The sequence below is a fragment of the Equus caballus genome, chromosome 15 (genome assembly GCF_041296265.1).
Source record: "Equus caballus isolate H_3958 breed thoroughbred chromosome 15, TB-T2T, whole genome shotgun sequence".
NCBI classification, from domain to species: domain Eukaryota; kingdom Metazoa; phylum Chordata; class Mammalia; order Perissodactyla; family Equidae; genus Equus; species Equus caballus.
In genome coordinates, this window is record NC_091698.1 from 26582928 (window position 1) to 26598411 (window position 15484).

Sequence of the window (15484 nt, forward strand, 5' to 3'; positions counted from 1 at the left end):
TTATCTCTAGTGAGTCATAAAATGGCTGTGAAGGTTATTCCAAATGAAATGTTTTGAGCTGCTGCATCACCCAAAGAAGTCTCCCTAACTTTGGACAAATTCTTGAACATTTTGTGAGAAAAACTGTCTTCTCATTTGAGAGTCATACCTGGCGCACACGCGCACACACACACACACACACACACACACACACACATAGAATGCTCAAATGTACCAACACCAACATCTCTGAACAGCTCAGCATCTCAGGAGTGATCCACATCCTCCTTTTTCATTTTATTAACAGCCGTGTTAAGGTATAATTGACATACAATAAACCATACACATTTAAAGTGTACTAATTGGTAAGTTTTGACACGTGTATGGTTAGGTTTACGTCTATCATCTTGCTATTTGTTTTCTATTGGCCCTATCTGCCATTGGTTCTCTTTTTTTTCTGACAGCTTTTAGATTGAGTATTTTAAGTTCCATTTTATGTCCTTTGTTGGCTTGTTTTGTTACTTAGTGGTTATTTGAAGTTTATAGTATGCGTCTTCAATGTATCACAGTCTAATTCAGTTGATATTATACCACTTCATGCATAGAACAAGAACCTTACAATAGTATACTTCCATTTCTCTCCTCCTAGATTTTTTGGGTTTTTTCGCAATGCAGTGGTTTGTTGTTGTTGTTGTTTAATTGTGGTAAAATATACATAACATAAAAATTATCATCTTAACTATTTTTAGGTGTGCAATTCAGTGGCATTAAGTACGTTCACATTGTTTTGCAACCATCACCACTATCTAACTCCAGAACTCTTTCAGTAGCCCAAAGGGAAACTCTGTACCCATTAAATAATAACTCCCATTTCCCTCTCCCCCTAGTCCCTGGCAACCACTATTCTACTTTCTGTCTCTATTAATTTGACTATTCTAGCTACCTCACATGGATGGAATCGTATAATATTTGTCATTTTGTGTCTGGTTTATCTCACTTAGCATAATATCTTCAAGGTTTATCCACGTTGTAGCATGTGTCAGAATTTCCTTCCTTTTTAAGGCTGAATAATATTCCATTGGTTATAAATAAATACCAATCTATAAATACCATAAATTACCACAAATTAGTATAAATACCACATTTTGTTTATTCAGTCATCAGTTGGTGGATATTTGGGTTGTTCATCTTTTGAACTTTTGAATAGTGCTGCTACTTCTCTCCTGGCTTTTATGCTATTGTTGTCACACATTTTACTTATACATACATTATAGATCCCAGAGTACACTGTTATTTTTGCTTAAAAAGTCAATTGTCTTTTAAAGATATCCATATTCCTTTGTATAGATCCATATTTCTATTCGTTTTTCCATATAAAAGTTTCATTCTCCTCCCACCTAAAGGATTTCCTCTAACATTTTCTGGAGTGCAGATGTGCTGATAATAAATTCGTTCAACTTTTTATGTCTGAAAATGTCTTTATTTTGCCTTTGTTTTTGAAAGATATTTTCACAGAATATAGAATTCTAGATTGAAAGTTTAAGGTACTGAATGAAAAAAAATAAGATGTTGCTCCACTGTTTTTTCACTTGCAACAAAAAACCTGCGTTATGCTTATCTTTGTTCCTTTATACGTAACATGTCTTTTTTTTCCCCTCTCGTTGGCTTTAAGATTTCCTCTGTATACTGGTTTTGACCAAATCAATTATGATGTCCCTTGGTACAGTTTCTCTATTTTCTTGTACTTGGCATTCATTGAACTTCTTGAAACTCTGGGTTATAGTTTTCATCAAATTTGGAAATTTCTAAATCTTTATTTCTTCAAATATTTTTCCATTCCCCTTTCTCTCCTCACCTCAGGAGTTCTATGTATGTGTATATTTGGCCACCTGAAGTTGTTCCACAGCTCACTGATGCTATTTTATTTGCTTGCTTTTCATTTGTTTGTTATTTATTATTATTTTTCTTTATGTGTCTCATTTTGGATAGTTTCTATTGCTATGTCTTCAAGTTCACTAATCTTTTTTCCTGCAGTGTCTAATTTGCCATTCATCCCATTCAGCATGTTTTCAGCTAAGACATTTTCTTCCCTAAAAGTTTTCATCTCTAACAGTTCAATATGTATCTTTTTTCGTATCTTCCTTGTCTCTACTTTTTGAACATATGGAACATGTTTATAATAACTGAATGTCTTTTTCTGCCAATTCTAATGTCTATGTCAGTTCCCAGTCAGTTCTGATTGATTATTAAGAGACACATTTCCTGCTTCTTTTCATGCCTAGTAATCTTTGATTGGATACCAGTCATCATGAATTTTACCTTGTTGGATACCAGATATTTCTGTATTCTTATAAATTTTCTTGGGCTTTGTTCCGAGAGGTGGTTAAGTTACCTATAAAGAAATTCTTTCCTTTCATGTCTTGCTTTGATGATTTCTCAGGAGGACCCAGAGCTCAGTTTAAGGCTGGCTATTACTGAGGCAAGACCTTCCCAAGTAGTCTAACCAGTGCCCCATGAGTTGGAAATTTTTCCAGTCAGGCTGGTGAGAACAGGCACTTTCCTGGCCTCGTGTGAGCTCCAAGCACTTTCTTTCCAATTCTTTCCAATGGATCTTCCCAGCCTCATCTCATTTTCTCACAGAATGAGCTGATCAGTATTGAGCCGAATTCTCAAGGGCGGCTCTCTGCAGATTTCCAGAGTTCTCTCTCTGTGCGCCTCTCTCTTCTCTGGTACTTTGTCCTGTGAAATCTAAAAATCATGGCCTCCCTGGATTCTTAGCTGTCTCATAAACTCAGAAGTTTGCTGTGCTCCACCTCAGATCCTTCTCCCCATACCATGGCCTGGAAATGCTCTCAAAGCATTAAGCAGGGACAATCATAGAGCTCACCTTGGATTTTCCCTGTATCTCAGGAAGCACTGGCCTTCAATGCTTGGTATCCAGTGTCTTTAAAAACCATTGTTTTATATATTTTTGTCAGTTTTTTCCCCCAGGGAATTCTCATGACCTGCTCTTGGTAATTAAAAGAGGTCAAAATTACCAGTGGCCAGAAGGTCTGGCATCACCATCTTCTTATTCCAGGCATCAGGCTGATGGATCAGCCCTGCCAGAAACTTCCCTTGTGGCCCTATGGCTATAGGTGTGAGCTGGCCCTTGAGCTACTGCATCCAGCCCAGGGGTCAAGTGAGGGCTGCTATGCCCAGGAAGCCAGATTTTGTCTGACTCACAAGAAGTTTCCACATGCAATGGCATCCCGCCTGACCTCCTCCATTCTGACCCTTCCCCTCTCAAGATGGAAACCAACCTCCTCTGGCCAGCAGAGCTTTGGCAGCCAAACTTAGGGGATGGTCACTGCCTTCACATGAAGCAGACATAGGGTCTTGGGCTGACACAGCATTTGCACCCAAAAACACTGGGCTTTGGGTGGCAAGGGGAGCAGGTCAGACACTGTACATGTGGCCTCTGAGGCCAAGACAAGGTTACAAAAGCTTTGATGGGAGTCCAACAGTGGAAAGGTACTGACCAAATTTTCCTTTTTAAATAGAAATGGTACATTTGAAGGATCTTTTGAAAATTCATGCTTGGAGTTATTCTGGTTTCCAGTTTTTGGTGTGTGTGTCTTAGATTGAAACAAAGGGATGATGGTCTACCATTTTATTGATTACAGAGGCCAACAGCGCTTCTGTTTCTTCACTAATAACGTCTAAAAACCTCCTATCAACCCTCAGGACTAACTCTCCCATGCTTAAGTACTCCCTGTCATTAGTCTGCTTGAGGCTCCATCGCAAAATACTATAGACTGTGTGGCTCAAACAACAGCATTTGATTTTATCACAGTTCTGGAGGCTGGCCGTGCACGACCAAGGTGCCCACGGGCTGGGTTTTGGTGCAGCATCTCTTCCTGGCTTGTACACAGCCACCTTCTTGCTGTGAACACACATAGCTTTTCCTCTGTGCACCCGCAGAGAGAGAGAGGTCTCTGGCATCTCTTCCACTTCTCATAAGGACACCAGTCCTATCAGGTTAGGGCCCCACCCTTACAATCTCATTTAACCTTAATTATCTCCTTAAACGCGCTGTTTCCAAATACAGTAACATTGGGGGTTAGGGCTTCAATATATGAATTTTGGGGGACACAATTCAGTCCATAACACTCCTCAAAACACACCCCTTAGCAGCAGGCTCACCAGCCTCTTTGCCAGGCCTGGGTGTTTACTTTAATCCAGGTCCCCCTGCTTTATTTTTATTCTCTCAGGAGGACAGAGGACTCTCTGGGTTCTTGACTCTAAGTTTGTACTGAATGGGGTGTCGCTACAAGACAGCAGCCCTTCCAGACAAGCCTGATGAGGCCCCTCCTTGGGAACCCCAGAGAGATGGTCCTGGCATAGCAGGCACAGCTGCTGCTGCCCCAGGACCAAGTCAGGACACCCACTCACAGGAAAAACTCACTGTTCCCAGGAACTTACTGTCACACAGGGCAAGCTTGCCCATGACTTTAAACTCTTCCTCCTTCTACACATGTCCTCTTCCCCCTCTCTGCTCTTCAACTGCATTCTTGTCCCCAGCCAGCATGGCCCCCTTGCTCTCCTCCCAGACTGACACCTCTGTAATACAGGCAGGGTACCAGGAGGCAGGACAGCCTGGCAGAGATTCCCAAATTTTGCTGCACAATTAGGATCACCTAATGGTGATCTGGGGAGCTTTCAAAAACCCCGCTGTCCAGATCGCATCCCTTATAGATTAAATCAGAACATCTGGGGTGAGAACCAGATATGGGTATTTTTACTGAGGAACTGGTTTTGAATCCAGCTTCATCACTTCTCGCTGTGTGGCCTTGGGCAAGTTACTTAATCCTGAATGGAGATAAGAGTAGTGTCTATTTTATAAGATGGTGGTAAGGATTAAATGAGCTAATGCTTGTGAAGAGCTTAGAACAGTGCCTCACATGTAAGGTGTGTGCTGTGTTAATCACTATTATTACCAGGGGTGCCCTAAATGAAACCAGAGCCCAACAGAGAACAGCCTGCACTAACTCAGGAATTAGAAAGGGGGATCAGTACACAGCTCCCTACCTTTATCAAGTGCCTGCTTGGTGCAAAGCCGGCATTATTTTACTTCATCTTTACAATAATCCCTCAAGACCGATATTACAATTATTTAACAGGAGAATAAACTAAGGCTTAAGAAGATTAATTCAGGTTAATCTAGTGACGGAGTTGGGATTTACACTCCAAACTCAGCCTCCTCTGAATCGTCTGCTCAACGTGGCCTCAACCCTTGGAGTTCTGTGTTTGTCTTTGCCTCACCCAATTTTAGCAAAAATCCTAAGTCAGTTTAGCAAGAATCCCCCATCCTCAATATCTGAAAAATTCCTCATACTTCCCGCCCCCCAGGTGGTGTCTGATCACCCCGGCCTGTCTTCAGCGAGGATCCTGTCAAGTGGGTTTAGCCAGAAATCCCCCCGACCCCTGAGGTTCCCTCTTAGTAATTTTCCATCCACCGACGCCTCTCCCGGCTCCCTGGCTCTAAGTCCTGACTTGTCCATGTTGTTTTCACAACTGAGCCCAGTCCTGAGGTCTCTTTTCTTCTATTACAATAGTTCCTGAATAGAATCTGCTTTTACCACTTTAACTACTGTCCAGCTCTGGTTTTTCTGACAACCTACATATACGCACACACGCACACGTGCACACATGCATGCACACGTGTGCACGCACACACACACACTATAGCACAGCTCTGGAAGCTCTCCTCAGGAGCTCCTCACAGCTGGCCTCAGGAGCTCTCCTTGGTAAGGAGCATGGAAACAGTCCCCCATCCGCAACAACTAACGGTCATGACTCTTTCACACTCGTGACCACAAACAGCACCCACCACAGTCCGTTGTGGCCACGGCGGACTTGGGAAGCTCAGCCACCAGCCTCTGAATCTGGGCCAGCGTGCTGCAGGCTTCCTCCATCTCCTTCCAAATGAGAAACACGTCCTCTCTGACCCCGGCTCCTGGGAACGGAAACACAGCGTGAGTGGGCGGCTGTGGCAGGCCTGAGAACTCTCTGGTAGTCCCAGCAGGACTGGCATATCCTAGCCAACTTTCTAGAACATTTCTGAACATCAAATTCCACTTTCTCCACTAATCTCTTTCTGGGACTCCAAACTGAAATCCCTAAGGAAATGCTGTCACCTCAAGAAATCCTCGTATGGATGCAATAAATCCTTGTAAAGTAAATATTTGTAGTAGCCAGAATATTTTAAGATAAATTATTGGTAATACTCAAATAAGATAAGGAATAAAAATATTCAAAAGCACCTAATAAAAGCCAGGGTGATCACTTTGAGGGAGAGAAATTCAATAGTACGTGAAAATAACAACCCCTAACCCTTTCTTGATTTAGCTGAGATTTCCTGCTTCTTTGAAACCAACAGCATAAGTCTTTATTTTCCCTAACGTAATAAAATTCTTTGGCCACTTTTTCTGGAACTCGCTGTCTCAGTTCAGGGTTAGGTTTGCCTGTATGACATTTTTTTTAAGTGATATGGCTTCATTAATATAGATATTTACGTCACTCTCACAATCAGTCAGTCAATAGGATTTCATCCCACGGGAAGAGGTGCAAGGCTGGGATGGAGGCTCTGCCTTCCAGGCTCTAACAGATCAGTAGTTTCCAGAGGATACGGAGGGTGTAGGAGGAGGAAATGGGTGTGACTATAAAAGTACAACATGAGGGAACCTGTGGTGGTATCTTCACTGTATCAACATCAATGTCCTGCTGTGATATTGTCCTGTAGTTTTGCAAGATGTTACTGTGGGAGGAAACTGGGTAAAGGGTACGTGGGATCTCTCTATTACTTCTTACAACTATGTGTGAACCTACAATTATCTCCAAGTGCCTCTCAGCCAGAGCCTGCTGTGTACACGAGGCCAGCAGTGACTCCACAGTTGGAAGATGCCACCCACCCATTTTCAGTGGCATCTATGGGCCCAGCCACCAGCCTAGCACTACTCAAGGCATTGTGGGGGCTACAGGGCAGTCTCTGCTCTGAGGTTGCTCCTAATATAGTAGTACAGGTAAGAATTTAGCAGATGTATTTAGAGGGTCTAGTTTTAAAAATTCCATTCCAATAAAAAATTTAATAAAAAAACCCACAACTCTGTTTCACAGACTGTACACAGTCTGCTCGGAGAACACTAATGGTGTCATCATTAAAGTAAGTGGGGTGCAAATTCTCTAATGATAAATACCTTTTTGGGGTACCTGCTATATGCCTCGCATTGTGCTTGGAAATTTCTAAACATTTTCTCATTTCTCTTCATCACAACTCTGCAGGCAAATTCTATTCCTGTCCCCATTTTACAGCTGCATAAACTGAGGCAGAAAATGTTGTCCAAGGTCACACCATCAATGAGTGGCAGAGCCCGAAGTCAAACCCAAGTTAGTGTGATTAAACCAACTCAGCCGCTCTGACTAGTTGTCCTGGAAAAGGGATGCATGGTTACAGAGGGGGCACTGCAGCCCCGCCCCCAGCTGTTGATGAGACCCCCACTTGCCAAGACTGTCTACATAACAGTTCACAGATGCCCAAGATCCCACAGCCACAGAGAATGAGAGACCACAATCAGGTCTAGGGATGACCCGGGCGATTCATCCACCCAGGACAGACCAGGGCAGACCAGAGTTGATGCTTCCGGCTCTTCAAACATAGTCAAGAAGGGCAGGGCAGAAGTACAGGGACACCAGAGCTCTGGCCCCCCCGAAGTTGGTCAGATCAAGTGAGAGAGTATTAATAGCTGTGATCATAAAGAAGCAAGTGACAAGCTCTGACAGAGACGGATGGCCACCACGGCTTTGCAGCCATCAACAGTCCAAGGAGTGAAACGTGATGTGTACCCAGCTCTGTGCTGGAACTCCGAAAATACCACACGCTGCTGCCAAATGCAAACCTGAAGCTCACAGGACTTCCTGACGGCGGGAAAAGCAAGACTGCCTTCCAGCTGCCTGCCTCAGCACGGAGGCGCTAAGTAGCAGGATTCTCTCTGTAAAAGTTTCAAACGAGTCAAGGCTTTCCATTTCCCCCAGAGTTGTCCATAACATCTTAAGAGGGAGCGTACCACAAGTCAGCCTCAAAGGAAAATTTTCCAAAGAAATACAGCTGACTCTTGATGATCCAGGGACGGGAAAGTGTGTTAAAGGGCAGCAGTGGCGGGGACGGGCTCCCCTGCGCAGGTAGTAATTAGGGTTATTGCCACACTCGTTTCGTCACTGTAATTAGGCAGCTACAGATTCCTACGATGGTGATCAGAAAACAAAACAACTCAAAACTATCCCTTTAACTAGCTTTGCTTTAAAAACAAAACCAGCTATCGAATAAGAAAAGCCTCAGGGCAGTGAAAAGCATAACTTAGAATGGAGAGGCTTATTTCAAGTTGTTCCACAGCAGTGAGGAAGAGCTACCATTTTGATCAGAGCCACTTCTAAGGGACTTAGCTGGACTATCAGACAGCTGCAGGCAAGGGAGACAGCTCCGCTGGAAAAACAGGAGGGAGGACGAGGCACAGGAAATCCAGTGTTCAGACAGCTCTGTGAATTTGAAATTCTCCAGGCCCAACCAGAGAGGGGAAGAAACAACAATGAAGCCTTATGGATCTTGACCATCAAGGGATAAGCCAGCCAAGGCCTGAGATGCACAGAAGCAGGATATGGTTCCCCACAGAGACATCTAGGTGACCTAAAAGATCCTCCGACCCTAATGGCCCCCTCCTGCACCAACCCCTGACATCCCCCATATGCCATGCGATGATCATTTGAAAGCTGCAGAATGCTGACATCAGCTGGGAGAGACGTCATATTAAGCTGCTGCTTTTCATCAGCATCCGGTATAGATTCTTCAGACTGGCTAGTTTTACAAATGAAATAAGACCCAGGACAGATACGTTTTGATGTGTCATGGGAAGAGCCCATTGAGTACTTGCCACAAACACCACCTGCCTGTCAAAACTTCCCTGTCTCACCTGCAGGATGAAGTCCAGTTGTCAGAGTCCAGTTCATTAATCTATTCGTTTAGCAAATATTTGTTAAGCATCTACTATGCGGTGAGTGGGCACTGCCAGTGCTGGAGATGAGTCCAGGGTTCAAGGCCTCCCATAACACTCCCTCTAACACTCTGCCACCATGAACCGGGCAGAGCACTGTGCTCCCAGCCCTCCAGGGCCTCTGTCCTCCCACCGTCCTCTCCTAAAGGGATTCACTCACCTAGCCCCACCCTTCATTCAAGGCACCGTCCTGCCTCCACCATCAAGCTCTGCCCAGCCGCCCCTAGAAACAGTGATCTGCCTCCTGCTCCCTCTCAGCTCCCAGGGAACGGAGCGGCCACAACCACTGTTCTCAGTCTTTTGCTGCCAGGACACACTCTCAGGCCAGGCCATCAGGTGGTCTGATAGTACATGTGATGCCCGGCTGCCTGACACTCCAACCTCCGATTCCAAAGAACACAAAGAAGCATCGGCCAGGATGGTGGATTAGCATATGCATGACCTTGAATCCAGTCTAATTTAAGTCAATCCTTCACAAACATGATGTTCTATTTTTAGGAGGCAGCTGCCCACAACACAGCTCACTACTCAGCAGCGTGTCCATGGCCGCCCTGCTGTCAAGAGCTGAGGCCTCCTACAGTATCAGCATTCAGCCTTGGGTTACTGGTGACGTTTGCACAGGCTGACTTTGTCCACTGGACTGTAAATGTCTTCTGCATGGGGACAATGTCCTTTCTTTCTTTGTATCCTCCATAGCACTCAGCACAAGATCCAGTGTTTTGGTAAGGATTTCTATCCTTTCTTGTTTTTGTTTTTCCTTATTACAATGACACAATTATCAAGCACCTAATGCACTCTTTTCTCAAAGAATCGCCCTGCCTCGTGATGGACAGCCCCTGATACTGCAAGAAGCTCTTCTGAGTGGTATGGAACAGACCTATATCATTTGAGCGTGTGGCTTTGCCCTAGGCATTCCAGAAACTAGCAATGATATGCCCTAAAGCAGTAAGTGATTTCCTTTTAGATCTTTGTGCCACAGCTGGGCAAGGCTCCCCCCATGTACCCGAAACACTAGCATTCCAAGGGCAGGAGGGGAAAGGCGATTAGAAAAGGCACTGGTCTGAGGACAATTAAATGTAGTACCGGGAGAGGGCAATCCAGAAATTAAAACCACCCTCGGCCACCCTGAATCCCAGGCCATCCCTAGGTCCTCTATGGGCTCCTTTCTCTGTGGCCCTTTCCCCAGCGCCCAGGACTCCTGGGTGAAGAATGGGCCCAGCTGGGTGGAGACATCGCCATCTGCCTGAGCCCTAACCGCCTATCCAGTCATGAGGATCTAAAAGGCAGCATTTTCAGGAAAAAGCAGCATATACTTCTATTTTCAGAAAACAATATAATATTCAAAATAGTTAACAAACTATTAAATTAACTAAAAGGTGTCTAAAATTCCCAGAAAGCTAAAATTATAATGTAGATCTGGTGAAAGGGGACATATTACATCCATAAAGGGTTTGAAAGTGGTGCAATCAGTAGTTTTATTTTTGTTTTTTTTTTATTAAGGTTATGAAAGTTAACATCCTTGTGAAATTACAGTTGTACATCATTATTAGTTGTGTTATAGGTACACCACTTCACCCCTAGTGCCCTCCCCCCACCCCTCATTTCCCCTGGTAACCACCAATCAATTCTCTTTGTCTATATGTTAACTTCCACCTATGAGTGGAGTCATACAGAGTTCGTCTTTCTCTATCTGGCTTATTTCACTCAACATAATACCCTCAAGGTCTATCCATGTTGTTGTGAATGGGATGACTTTGTCCTTTTTTATGGCTGAGTAGTATTTCATTGTATATATATACCACATCTTCTTTATCCAATCATCAGTTGCTGGGCACTTAGGTTGGTTCCATGACTTGGCTATTGTGAATAATGCTGCGATGAACATAGGGGTGCAAAGAACTTTTGGAATTGCTGACTTCAGGTTCTTAGGATAGATACCCAGTAGTGGGATGGCTGGGTCATAAGGTATTTCTATTCTTAATTTTTTGAGGAATCTCCATACTGTTTTCCATGGTGGCTGCACCAGTTTGCGTTCCCACCAACAGTGTATGAGAGTTCCCTTTTCTCCACAGCCTCTCCAACATTTGTCACTCTTGGTTTTGGATATTTTTGCCATTCTAACAGGTGTAAGGTGATACCTTAGTGTAGTTTTGATTTGCATTTCCCTGATGATTAGTGATGATGAACATTTTTTCATGTGTCTATTGGCCGTCCGTATATCTTCTTTGGAGAAATATCTGTTCACGTCCCCTGCCCATTTTGTAATTGGGTTGTTTGATTTTTTTATTGTTGAGTTGTGTGAGTTCTTTGTATATTATGGAGATTAACCCTTTGTCGGATAAATAACTTGTGAATATTTTTTCCCAATTAGTGGGCTGTTTTTTTGTTTCAATCCTGTTTTCCCTTGCCTTGAAGAAGCTCTTTAGTCTGATGAAGTCCCATTTGTTTATTCTTTCTATTGTTTCCCTCATGTGAGGGGTTATGGTGTCCGAAAAGATTCTTTTGAAGCTAATGTCAAAGAGCGTACTGCCGATATTCTCTTCTAGAAGACTTATTGTTTCAGGCCTAATCTTTAGGTCTTTGATCCATTTTGAGTTTATTTTAGTAAATGGTGAAAAAGAATGGTTGATTTTCATTCTTTTACATGTGGCTGTCCAGTTTTCCCAGCACCATTTGTTGAAGAGATTTTCTTTCCTCCATTGTAGGCCCTCAGCTCCTTTGTCAAAGATTAGCTGTCCATAGATGTGTGGTTTTATTTCTGGGCTTTCAATTCTGTTCCATTGATCTGTGCATCTGTTTTTGTACCAGTACCATGCTGTTTTGATTACTGTAGCTTTGTAGTATGTTTTGAAATCAGGGATTGTGATGCCTCTGGCTTTGTTCTTCTTTCTCAGGATTGCTTTAGAAATTCGGGGTCTTTTGTTGCCCCATATGAATTTTAGGATTCTTTGTTCAATTTCTGTAAAGAATGACATTGGAATTCTGATTGGGATAGCGCTGAATCTGTAGATTGCTTTAGGTTGTATGGACATTTTAACTATGTTTATTCTTCCAATCCATGTGCATGGAATGTCTTTCCATCTCTTTATGTCGTCATCGATTTCTTTCAAGAAGGTCTTGTAGTTTTCGTTGTATAGATCTTTCACTTCCTTGGCTAAATTTATCCCAAGGTATTTTATTCTTTTTGTTGCGATCGTGAATGGGATTGAGTTCTTGAGATCTTTTTCTGTTAGTTCATTGTTAGCATACAGAAATGCTACTGATTTATGTATGTTGATTTTATACCCTGCAACTTTGCTGTAGTTGTTATTGTTTCTAATAGTTTTTCTATGGATTCTTTGGGGTTTTCTATATATAAGATCATGTCGTCTGCAAACAGCAAGAGTTTTACTTCTTCGTTGCCTATTTGGATTCCTTTTACTTCTTTTTCCTGCCGAATTGCTCTGGCCAAAACCTCCAGTACTATGTTGAATAAGAGTGGTGAAAGTGGGCACCCTTGTCTTGTTCCTGTTCTGAGAGGGATGGGTTTCAGTTTTCGTCCGTTGAGTATGATGTTGGCTGTGGGTTTGTCATATATGGCCTTTATTATGTTGAGGTGCAATCAGCAGTTTTTGTTGTAATGGAAAAATTCCCTGTTACTTGCATTAAGATGTTCTGTTGTCGAGAGGTCACTGAACACCTGCTGGCTTGATTGGGCTTGATCTGGACCCAGGGCTCTAACCGCTGAGGTGAGCGTGGAGCTGCGCTCAGTCTCAGCCATGGAAATTACCATGAATTAATGTAAAGCAAACAGAGTCGTTTTGCCATCTGGATATATGTCTAATGTTTTCTTGGGGCAATGAATATATGTGTTTCACAGAGCGATTTCAAATACCACGTATGGGCAACTCTCAATAGGTGGAGCGCTTCTAAGCAGAGAACTGTAAAGTGCAATATAATGCAGCCTAACAGTCCAATCTTCACCTAGAAAACCTAAAGAGGAACTATCACTATTCTGGTAAAGAGCAGGTGCTCCAGCAAACTCAGTAAGAAGCGCTGACCGCAGGCTCTGGGTGTCCCTGGGCAAGCAGGCGATAAAGACAAGAGCACAGGGAGAGAGAAGAACATCTAAAGAAAAAAATGCCCATCACTAAAGTTGAGTTGAATAAGCCTATTCTATTTAGAATAGGTCATACTTTTTAAAAGACACCAACTCAAAGGGTAAATGTTTTAATGAAAAGTAAATTCAGGGGAAATTTAGAGAAAGATTTCCTTAGAGGAAATTTATCAGAATTGTTGCTTTTGAGTTTTTCCATCGCAAAAAGACCCAAACTTCTTTTGGATCTAAGGGAGCCACAGTGCACAAAAAGAATGCAAGATGCTCACAGAACTGACCCCTGATTCTGTCATCCAACTGAATCAACAGAGAAACAGTGAGGCTGGGACTACTGTCATTGGACAGCAACCCCACACCAGCATCTGCGCAGCCTCCTGGCCTCAACAGAAGCCTGTTTTTGTGAAAATGAGTCATGTGGCCTCCTGGGGATGGGGTCTCACTCACATGGCTCTGCCAGGTCATCAGGAAGGAGCAAGTTCTAGGAGACTAATTGTTTTCTTCAAACTCACAAGAGACTGACTTAGAAACCAGGAAGCCAATTATTTAAAAATATTCTCCTCTCAGCAGGACATCTTCTAGGAGAATCATCATTCACTCACTGATCCACGAAAACTTGGTCAATGTCTGTTCTGTTTGGGCACTGGAAACACAGAGCCAACAGGAAGCAGGCCCAGTTTTGAAGAGTCTCTGGCTCCAGGGTGGTCGTCCCAAAGTGTGGTCCTTAGAGCCTGTGTCAGAGCCTCCTGAGCTGCTTGTCAAAAGGCAGATTCCTAGGCCCCACCGCAGACTCATTCTGAGGGTAGAGTTCCAGGAAACGGTTCTCTTAAAAGCATCCCAGTGATTCTTTTGCCATTAAAGTTTGTGAAGCTTTAGTCTCATGGTGAGACAGGCGTGTAAATTAAATAATTTCTATCCAAAATATTCTTGGGGACAATAAAAGTTGAGTGATTTCCAGGAGCAACACTCTATACCCTATTCCCTCTTTCCGCCCTAAGGAAATGCTCCCCTAAGAAGTTGAGGCTCTTTTTCCCCTTCACAGTGTGGGGGAGTCCCTGACATGCCATCTTCTGGGTACCCATTCTGGGCCACTTCTCACTGACACAGTTCACAACACTCTACCATGTCTAAAAGTGTCATTTATTTTAGATGTATTTTATAACGGCTGCTTCTTGCTGATACACAGAGGGGGAGAAAGAACAGGAAACTAAAGTTTACTATGGACCTACTATGTGCCACTGTGCTGGGCACTTAAACACATTACCTCGTTTACTCTCACGACAATCACATAAGTAGGGCTGATCATCCCCATTTTACAGATGAGCAAACTGTGGTTCAGAGAAATTAAGGGACTTGCCCAAGGCCACTCTCTAATAAGTAGTCAAGTCAGGATTCAACCTCTGTCCCCAAAGCCCATACTCTCCACACTGGGACACTGTCCGTGTGGATCCTCGCCAATCATCACAATGCAAGGTCTATGTAGGGAAACCTCATGTGTTACGTATTGGTTGTTTTCAGTTTCCTTCAAGGGGCTTATTGACTCATCTCTTCCTGGGATGAACCAATCTGTAATTCCGATCCGTAGGTGACGATGGTGGTGAGCTGTATCGCCAGGGCCTAATGTGACAGCCTGATGAGTAACAGCACACACCTGCTGGCTTAGCTCTAATCTGCCTGCCCCGGGATTGGCAGTCACCCCAGGATGGGCTTGACGGGGTTACCAAGCCTGCGAGCTCTCCAGTGTTGCTTCTACTATCTGCACGTTTGTCTCCCGTATCAAACTGTGACTTCCTTGAAGACAGAACCATGTTGAGCTGTCTTAGTAACTGCTTTCCTTGGTACGTCCCTGACTCCTGGGAGATACCGCCAATAGGCTGTTGGAGAACACAAGCTTATTGAGGAGAGGGACTTCCTTTTCTCATCACAGCATCCCCAGAGCTCAGCACAGTGCCAGACTTTCAAACAACTGTGGATGGGATCTCTCACCCTGAAATCCGAGCAAGCTTGTTCAAATGCAACCAGAAATCTACACTAGCTCTTCTTCCGAGTAACTCATTTCAATTTTAAAAAGCTTTTTGAGGGGCTTCTCCATGCCTCATGCTTCGTTAGGTGACACAACATGCCTGGACCCACTCGATTATTTCAGCACGATTCTAAGAGATTGCCTGTGGTGGTGACTGAAGGACCCGGCTGAACCTGCCACTGATTGCTGCCAACAGGGGGCTACAGCGAGCGGCGGAGGGGTCCTGGGAGAGGCTGTGCTGCAGCCAGGAGCCAAGAATAAAACAAGGAACCCAGGACTTACACCCACCACGGGCGAAGGAAC

At 43.8% G+C, this 15484-nt stretch overlaps 1 protein-coding gene across 30 annotated transcripts in view; it reads right to left on the reverse strand.

The window, feature by feature from the left end:
- VWA3B (von Willebrand factor A domain containing 3B) overlaps positions 1-15484 on the reverse strand; it is a 200837-nt gene that overhangs the window by 126649 nt on the left and 58704 nt on the right. For 19 of the 30 annotated variants that reach the window (XM_070235060.1, XM_070235055.1, XM_070235056.1 and 16 more), the window contains one exon: positions 5852-5977. The exons of the other annotated variants lie outside the window; for them this stretch is intronic. In XM_070235060.1, the coding sequence (XP_070091161.1) occupies positions 5852-5977 (126 nt within the window). The remainder of the gene's footprint in view (positions 1-5851; positions 5978-15484) is intronic. 30 annotated transcript variants of the gene reach the window in all.